We start from the raw sequence: 9,591 nt of genomic DNA, 5'->3' as shown, positions 1-9,591 counted from the left end.
ACACACTTACTGGACCCTTGATATATTCTGTACTGACCCTGCTTCCTCTGTGGGTGGGCCCTTACTGTTTTGAGTGTGTATGATTGCATTATGTTTAATCGTGAGGGGAAAGTGTGTGTGTATGTGTGTGTGTGAGGGAGGAGGGTGCAACAGAGAGGCCAGTGTGAATCTGCTAATGAAGAAAAACAACGTGGCTGTCAAGGCCGCCCAGGAGCAGGTCAAACACAGTGGCTGCGGGTTGGGGGTCAGTGGAGGCAGAGGGTCAAAGGTCAACATCAAGGCCAAGAGCAGGCCTTGACCTCTGAAAAATGGGAGGAGTTTTTCCTCTCAAGAAGAGCAGTGAGAATAAAAATCATATATCAGAGTGAGTAAGACTGAAAGTGAAACACCATTTTAAAGGTGCAGTATGAAGTTTTGGGGAAGATATTTAAATCAGAAGAGAAAGATCTGATCTTTGACTGATGGAAATAAATAAACTCTCTTTGTTTTCATGTCTGAGTAAAGTGAATAAACAAACTGACCTTAAAGGACAACACAATATCATACTGTTTTACTTTGTTTATATGTGGCGGACCCTGCCACCTTTCTAACTTCAATCAGACTTCTGGGGACCTTATTTTACTCTGAGAACAGCTTGTTTATTCACTTATGGGAAAAATAAATATTTGAGTTTGTTTTATTACCTCAATAACATTGTAAATATTAAAATTATGGGTTGATTTTTCTCCAAAACTAAACAGTGCCCCCTTAAAGGAAACTGGAAACGATCCTAAATGACTCAATCAACACTTCAGCAAGAATTTAAGAAACAGAGAAAAAGTGTTATGTATTTGTTTAATCTGTACAGCACACTGACCCACAGAACACATTTATTAACTTACTTTATTTAACGAGTACAAAACCAATTCTTGTTGTGCAAACCAGGCAAAAGGAAAAAATGAAAAATGTGTAAATTTAACAAGGTAGTGAAAATCTGTGTGAAGTGATGACTTTAATCACCAGTGCAAACAAAACTGGTCAAGTGTCTGTATTTAAAATTAAAATAAAATCATATGACTACAATTCAAAAGATTTCCAAGATTACAGAACTTGGTGTAAACATTAATTAAAAATAGACTAAATACAATTTACACTTGTTTTACAAAGCACTGCTTCTTTTCCAGTCAGACACGTCTCTGAAGCCCAGAAAAACAAAAGAGTCAAGTTACAGGACTTAATTTTAAAAACACTGTAAACAAGATCGGGCTTCATGCAGTGGTCAGCGTCATGACTGTTAAAGTATTTGGCAACTTACAAACACCAGAACCGTTTAAAAGAAACCTCTGCATGGTCTGGTCACCCCCAGCAACAGGTTTCTGACATCTATAAGAGGTCTGACATCAAACTGAGGCTGTGACCTAAAATCAGGAGATGAGTTCAGGTTGACAGGAGGAGTCTCCATCCGTGTCCGACACCTGAAACCCTCAATCGTCCCTTTAAAACCCCAACATTAAGAGCAGTGTAAATCACACCCCTGCAGCTGAACCCAAGTGAAGGAAGTCATCTGTCACATTATGTTTACCAATAAAAACATGCATTGTAAACATCAAAAAAGAGCATAATAAATAAAAGTATAAAATCAAACTAAAACGTCCTGATTTTGTTGGATATGTGATTGTGAGGGTCCACTGGAAGTGAGTGTCTGCTCGTGTCCCACAAGAACACTCTTGGTTTGTTGCTTTAGCTCCCGATCAGAGGCGTCGTCTCAGCGTGGATGCCGTTCATCTCCACCTTAGCTTTGCGGTAAATCAAGAACTGGACTGAGATCTGAACCGCAGCGTTAAGGAAATCTAAAGAAGTGCTGACAGCCTTATTCATGGTATAAAGAAATGGTATAAAGAAAAATACATTTTACTGAATACCAGACACTAAGTCCTTCTTATCTGCTGCACAGGGTTGGATTACTTACTGTGTAAAGTCGGCCCTGCGGCCCAACTCCTTTAACTCCCAGGTTCACTGTGGGGGCATTTGAATTTACGTTTCTAATTAGCTGCACTCAAGTACAATATTTACTATGGGATATCCTGCATTGCTGCCTGATCACATTACCTCTTGTTGATGGAGTCCTGTATCAAAATCTGGTTTGAATACTGTTGTTATTTTTAGTTTCTGTTGTGTATATTCCTAAATAAGGCTGCAATTAGTCAAATGACCAAAATCAAAACACAGACGACCTGGGCCCTGATAGTATTATTATAGAATAGTACTGGCTGGTCTCTGGCTTTATGATCTTTTAATTAAGCGGCCATGTTTGTTCCCTGTAGCTTGAATGTACAACAAGAAACATTTAACTGGATATGAAACAGTCTGAATTTAACAGAGCCCAAACAATATTCAGATTTTCGGGCAGATGCTGATACCAATATTAGATATTATAATATCAATATATTGCCTGATATACACAAATTATTTTTGCGATGATCCTTCAAATGTGGTAACCAAACACTTGTTCTTAACTAGAAATTTGATAATTATAAATTACCCCAAACATCTTTTTAAGCATTATAATCTCTCAAAAAAAGTTTTAATTTCAGCTCATATTGCACACCATATATGACTGAAATATTGGTCAGGCTTTATAATTGAATACTGATGCCTCTACATAAGCTAAAAGAGACCATCAGTGACTCGACTGGCTATTTCTGCACACTTCTGCACTAAAATAGCTATTCTTACATGAAAAGTATTTTTATGGAAGAGTCCTGAGGATGATTGAAAGGGCTCACAGTCTGAGGAGAAAAGCTACAAAACAAAGTTTACTTTGTTTCACCATCATTATCGTTTGTCCAAAGGGATTGCCAGAAACAACAACAAATTTAAGTTCCTTGTAGTAGCTTTGAGAAAAAACTGTTATTTTTGGTAAAGGCTGTCTTGCTGAGAATCAGATGGTCACTACCACTCTCATGACTGTCAAATATATATGAAGCTACAGCCAGGAGATGTTAGCTTAGCTTAGCATAAAGACTGGAAGCAGGGGAAACCTCTTCAAAGCACTTCTAAAGCTCACTATTTACCATGTTGTATCTTGTTTGTTTAATGCGTACAAAGATTACAGTGGTTTAACATGGAAATGACTTGATAGACTGCCTTTTGTCCCAGCTGTGACCTCTCTGATTGTTGCCAAAGTTAGCTTTGCTTCTGCTAAGTTTATGCTAACTAACCACCTTTTCCCAAATTAAAGAATTCCTTTAAACCTGCAGATGACTGTGACAGCAAAGTAGGGCTTTCAACTGTCCAATCAGAGTTCAGTAAAAACTTTCCCCTGGTACTTCTGCCTCATCTATATGCTAATTGGAAAAACAGCAGGAAGCAACTTGATACTTCAGTCCACCACTTTTGTGGCCTCCAGGGGCCACTAGTGCAGCTCTTTACACTCCTGTTTCTTTGCTGGCAACAAACCAATTTCTCTACGAGTGTTTGGAGCTTTGATACTACATATCGTGTTCCCACACACGCAGTCATGAGACCTAAACCAATTTGATGAAGTGTCCTCTCCACAAGCTCAACGCTGCCTAAAATGTAGCATGTACGTGGGATTAAGGAGAATCCAGAGGCCCGGCCGCAGTGGGCATTTTTTCTTTTCTTTAAAGGATACAAGGAGATCCAACGCCAGGGTGCCAAGGCTGCCAATGAGCCAGGGCAAGTGGTGGATCATGTAGCTTTTCTCGCCCTGGCCCTCATCAGGGTTCTTCAGTAGGACGCTCATGCCGTACATGGTGTTTCCCAGAATGACCAGAGCGAACAGGAAGTAAGAAACTCCTTCTGTGGACTTCCTCTTGTACTGAGAGGAGAAATGAGAGAACGAGAGGAAGTTAGCAAAACAAAAACCTTTTCTTGACTGCAGAGGCAATCATCCATTCTGTCAGTACATTTTATTCACTTTTATTTTCAGCTGCTCAGATTTCAGCTACAATGAATTTGCTTCTTTCACTTTGAAATACAAGGCCTTTCAAAAAAGTTGAGATATCGTGGTTCTTTCACTTTGTGTGTTTCAGTCATCAAATAAATGAGTTTATCAGTTTAAACATTAAATATCCCGTCTTCATACTGTATTCAGTTGAATATAGGTCAAAAACTTTTGCAAATCATTGCATTCTGACCTTATTTTCATTTTACATGGCATCCCAACTTTTTTTGAATCAGGGTTTTACATTTTTCATCTTGAGAGGATTTAAACATACACAGCTTGTAATTGCTATCATTATTTTACACAAGGCACATTCTCACCTGATTTATCTTTAATCATACCTGTCATTTTAAATATGTAAAGTCTTGACTTGTGACACGTTATGCATGTTAATCACTGTGTACACATGGATTCCAGACCTGATATAGGTCTTCATCTTGATACCAAACTAACTGAATTTTATTTTTATTGTATTTAGAACTTGTTGGATTTAGTTTTACCAACAATAGTGTAATGAGATTTATAACAATTATAATTCGAAGGTTTGCACTATATAGTGATGCTGTAGTAATATTATTATTACCATACTTGTTCTAATGACCGTTATCATCCATTTGCTTCTAGCATAAGTATTAGTATCAGTTAATATTTACCATCTATAGTATGCAGGCAGTACTACAAAAGATACTTCACATTTGTAGCAGAACCCACTTTGTCATACTCACATTAGTGTACATCTGCGGAAGTCTGGAGAAGAGATAAAGCACTGATGACACTGACCCAATGGAGAATCCAATAATCTCTTTGGGGGTAAAAGCCTGAAGCAACAGAGAGGCAGACACATTGTTACACCATGATGAAATGCCAAACATAAATAGTTAATTTACCCCAGGTTGCAAATTAAACAACTGACTCACTCTGATAAGGTTAGTGTCAGAGGTTGAGAGCAAGCTGCGACTTCTGAACCCAGAAGGAATTATTTCCTGTTGGGCGCCTAACCCAGGGAGGTTAATGAGGCTCGTGGTGAAGCTCAGGACGCAGGCTACACCCACAACATTCAGAACAGTCCTGCCTGTAGAAGAGACAACACCTGGGTTCATCATCGGTACAGGGAAAGACATCTCAGCACATTCCTCCAGACAAGGGTTACTGTGTCAAAGGTCAACCGTAAAGGAACAAATGGCACAGCAACATGAGGCATATGATGACATCATCACAGGGTACAGGGATTACCCTCTTCCTCTGTCTGGACTAGAGTTGGTTCATTGCTCATCAGCTTGTTCTATAAGCAGCTATGTCAGATAAAACTGAAGTAAGTATTAAGCAACCAAATCATTAAAGAGTATTGCTACAGTTTACAGTTACGGATATATGTTTGGAGTTTTTCTTTTATATATCATGTGTTCACAAAGGCCTATGTGTGGGATTCTAAATGAGGATGCAAATAAGCAAAGTAGGATGCAAAATAATTAAGATGCAAATAAGGCACTGCACAAAACAAAAACTTGGTTCATATTTGGCATTTGGGAAATTGAGCAATAAAACAAACAAAGAAAACACTCACTTTCAGCCATTCTGTTCTTTAACTTGTAGTAAAGGTACATGGCCAGCATCACCAGGTCAGCTATAACGTAATAAACTGCTGTATATGTCTGGATAAAAGGGAGAAAAATCACGTGTTAAAAAGTCATGAACATTTACATTTTCCTCATACAAATTAAGTCATTGTGATGGAATTCACATGAAAAGCCATTTGTATCATAACTTGGCATGATAAGTCAAGTCATTAATTCATCAAATGACAGAACAACGATCAATATACATTTGAATAATCATTCATCTGATTCTAATTCATTTATTTGTCATAACATTATTAAAATCATATGTTTTCTTTGAATGAAAATACAAAATTTGTGGTTTTCATAACTTCTAATGATCATTTCTTGGTGTTTTTTTACATTTACTAAATGATTTATAGCTTTAGTTTTGTTAGTTGCAGCCCTACTCTTTCACGGGAAACACCCCAACACTGAGGCAGTCCTCATATCACTACAAGTCACCTGAAGTGGAAGCTGATCTGCCAAGAAGGAGCCCACCAGATTACAGGTGTCACCTCCCAACCACAGCAGCAGGAACCAAATTGAGAGGGCGCTGTCCATGTTCCCCGTTCTGCACGAGCTATAGTACTGTCTGCAATCAGAAAAAAAAGAAGAAGACAGAGTTATACATGGTGATAAGATGAAAAAGCATTTCCTCTGAGAGACACCAACACAAAAGACTTACGGAAGTGAAGACACCATGAAGCAGAGGATGGACAGGAGGCCTAGGTAGATGCTGGCCATATCCCTGGCATCCTGGGCACATTCTCCAAGCCCATCCCAAACCCACTGGGACCCATTGGGGCACAAGGAAGTAAAGTTTCCATCAGTCATCGATCCAAAGGCGCCCCGAGTGAGGACTCCATCTGCCATCATATTCTGTAGAAAAGAGGAACCACTGTAAATATCCACATTATTAAAACACAAGAAACAAAGAGATTAAAACTGCATTTGATTCTTGTTTCCAAGAGAGACTAATTGAAAATGGCAAAAATGTCTCAACCATATGGCACAAACATGAAGTATCCAGAGCTTCACCCCTGACTCCAATCAGCCATAAAACATCAAAAAGAACATCGCATCTGGACCACAAACCGAAATAACACAGTGTTTCCAGTTAACACGGTCGCAACGGGTTCAAAGGTTGTGGAAAAACATCAAAACAGCCCGTTTGGATCCAAATCCTGCTGTTGGAGACGCTGATTAGATAAAAACAGTGGCTGTTAAGTGGGAACACATAATGTTACTTTTTCATCCAAAATAGGCGAAACAGAAACCAGAGAACAGATACACCAACATATGTTAGCAATTTAGCCAGCTAGCCACGACAAAAACAAAAAACACATAAAAGACAGCTGAATCTCAGTTTGTGGCGTTTGTGTCGAACATGACTACAAAGTATCGTAGTGGAAATGAGAAAAACTAAATGTATCTTGCCTGTGCGGCCGCTGACATGCCGGCAAAGTCGTTAGCAGAACAAAAACCTCCCAGAGACTGTGGCGACAACAGGAAGCAGGCGGTAAACAAGCCAGTTCTGAGCCCGTCAGCTGATTGGTCGTTGGGCTGAAACGTCACTGCAGCAAAATTTGCACGTGACGGGCAACCGGTGAACTTCAAAACAATGTAGTTAATCCTTCAAAATAAAAGTATTACTTGGATGTGATACAGGAATGTACATTTCGCCCATTTAATAACATTAATATCCCTCGCCATGGGTTGGGAACATGTCGCAGACATCCTTCCAACTTGTTTTATAGTACAATGTAACAGATTGTGATTTTAAGGAAGCATAAAGGGAAGGATGCGGTTATTCTGTCACTCAGTTTGTACATCATCACCATAAAATTATACTTACAGAACACAATGACTGTAGCTTATCATAGATCTCTAATATATGTTTTAATTTCCCTTTGAGGATTTATTATGATTTCCAAGGTTGAGGTAGAAATTATAATTCTGCTTCCCAAAGTTCAGGACCAACATCAGTGTCAGGTCGAGACTGTTCAACTGTAAACGATTTATTAAGGCTGTGGGACAAGCTAATGGTATGCTTTCATGTTAATGCGACCCCTCTGCAGAACTGGGACAGCTGATCTGATGTCCCAGGGCTCGCACATTTCACACACTCTCATCACATATCTACAAGCCTTGTTATACTGGAATATTTTGCTGCACGTGGTAATTCAGTCATTAGCCCTGAGCCGTCATTAGTCTCGAGGCCTCCTGCATTCTTCAACAAGCTTTGCATTTTAGTATGCAGCCGTGAAAAACAATAAACCTATAATTACCAGGCCCAAAGGGGCACATCCTATAGGCTTTGAAACGGACCTGTATGCAAATGTGAGGGTGTTGGTTGTCTAAAGAAGTGGCAGTTCTTTTGTTATATGCAGAGATGATTAGATGGCTAATTACCGTTATCACATTAAAACGGGTTTCTTTTCATCATAACATCCTGTCCTGATTATCTTCATTTGAAGACAAAAGAAGCTGATAATTTCAGTTTTAAGTAAATGACAGTTGAGTCGTTCAAGGCGGGAAACATGAGAAAACAGAGAAAAATATTAATTATAACGACAATATTAGGCTTCATGTATTGTAACCGAACATTAATATCAAGGAACGAATCCTACCTGGCAAAGAAGGTGAAATACGACGTGAGACTTTGAATGAAGACAAAAAAGAGGACTCAACAAGTTATTTCCTATATTTAACTGAGTCGACGCTGAACGCATCAGCTGACACACGGGCAGACTGACGATTCAGCACCTCAGCACGCTGATGTCAGCTCGTGCGGCTAAAAAGGCCACTTCCCTCTCTCACGTGCTTCTCCTACACTGCTCGACGTCTGGGGTTAAAATGTAATGGGTCAAGAACATAAAAAGGGAATAAATCTGAGGTGCACAGTTTCTGTACACAATGGTTGTTATTTGCCAGGGACTGTGCAAATCCCTTTGCAAATTATTTGCAAAGAGATTTGGTCTGTTTGATCTTTGAACTCAAGTTAGGCCTGTATACTGATATAGGCTATCACATCATTTGTCTGAAGAATCTAAGAGGATTCAATCTTTCAGAGATAAGGATGCCACCTCTCTTCAACTGCCAAGTTCAATATCTTATAATAGTGATGTAATCACAATGTTGCAACTTTATTAAAAAAAAAGAAAAAAGGCCACCAACATAATTTTGTTGCCCCTTATCGCAAATATTAGACAGAAACTATGACTGCATCACTGGCAAGAGGGTTAGTAGTGGAAACAACTTTAATTAATACTGACTTTTTCTAAATAGTGGATTAATTTAAGTGTGTATTACCCATAAAATCCTTCACTTTGTGTTGTTACTAAGCTGCTGCTATCTGTCTGTTCGGTCAATTTTTGTCCTCCCATCACGAGGACAATGCCCAAGAAGGCCAAACATTCCTTTTACATGTAAAGGAAGCTTAAAGGGTAACTCCAGCGATTTTATACATTAAAATGTGTTTACAGGTCTTGGGCAGTACTACTTCTTATGTGGAAAAAGTAGTATAAAGTGGCTCGAGTAGCTGCATGTAATCTGATAAACTGCCTTCAGTGATGTCACTGAGTGGCTAAGTTGCATTGTGGGTAATGTAGGCACCAGGTTTTGGAAAGCAGTCCACTGGTACAGCATTGTACTCCTATAACATGGTTGGGCAGTTCAAAAAACAAATAACTAGTCTGCACAGCAGAACCAGAGATATCACCTTTACCAATCCACACATTCTTCTTCCTTTTCAAAACCTGGTGCCTAAATTACCCACAATGCAACTCTGCCACCTAGTGACATCATTGGAGGCAATTAATCAGATTCAGTGCAGCTTCCTCTGGAGCCGCAAAATGCTTTATACTACTTTTTCACATATGCAGTAGAACTCCCCAAAGAACTGTAAACACACTTTAATGTGTAGAGTTGGTGGAGTTACCCTTTAATACTTTCCATGTTAGTCATGATATCCCGTGTTGACTCAGTATTTATTGTTAATCTAATTTTCAGATTTTAAGAATGTCACTGTCCAAAACAGTATTTTAA

At 39.0% G+C, this 9,591-nt stretch overlaps 1 protein-coding gene across 1 annotated transcript; it reads right to left on the bottom strand.

The window, feature by feature from the left end:
- Positions 1-820: 820 nt before the first annotated feature.
- Positions 821-7,171, bottom strand: LOC141000403 (lysosomal amino acid transporter 1 homolog). The gene is made up of 8 exons (XM_073471131.1): positions 6,982-7,171; positions 6,230-6,423; positions 6,007-6,136; positions 5,511-5,598; positions 4,864-5,018; positions 4,672-4,764; positions 3,635-3,820; positions 821-1,806 (listed from the first exon to the last, which is right to left on the bottom strand). Exons 1-8 carry the CDS (start codon positions 6,997-6,999, stop codon positions 1,720-1,722), a joined length of 951 nt encoding a protein of 316 aa, XP_073327232.1. The 5' UTR covers positions 7,000-7,171; the 3' UTR covers positions 821-1,719.
- Positions 7,172-9,591: the final 2,420 nt, after the last annotated feature.

Source organism: Pagrus major, chromosome 7 (genome assembly GCF_040436345.1).
Source record: "Pagrus major chromosome 7, Pma_NU_1.0".
NCBI classification, from domain to species: domain Eukaryota; kingdom Metazoa; phylum Chordata; class Actinopteri; order Spariformes; family Sparidae; genus Pagrus; species Pagrus major.
Note: the sequence above shows the minus strand (reverse complement) of the source record. Positions and strands in the feature narration are given on the sequence as shown.

What these genes read in the sequence shown, in the direction of transcription:
- LOC141000403 (XM_073471131.1), bottom strand. An exon ending in TTCATGGTGTCTTCACTTCC is followed by an intron (nt 6,137 to 6,229) that starts GTAAGTCTTTTG and finishes TTCTGATTGCAG; the next exon opens with ACAGTACTATAGCTCGTGCA. An exon ending in CTGACACTAACCTTATCAGA is followed by an intron (nt 4,765 to 4,863) that starts GTGAGTCAGTTG and finishes CTGTTGCTTCAG; the next exon opens with GCTTTTACCCCCAAAGAGAT.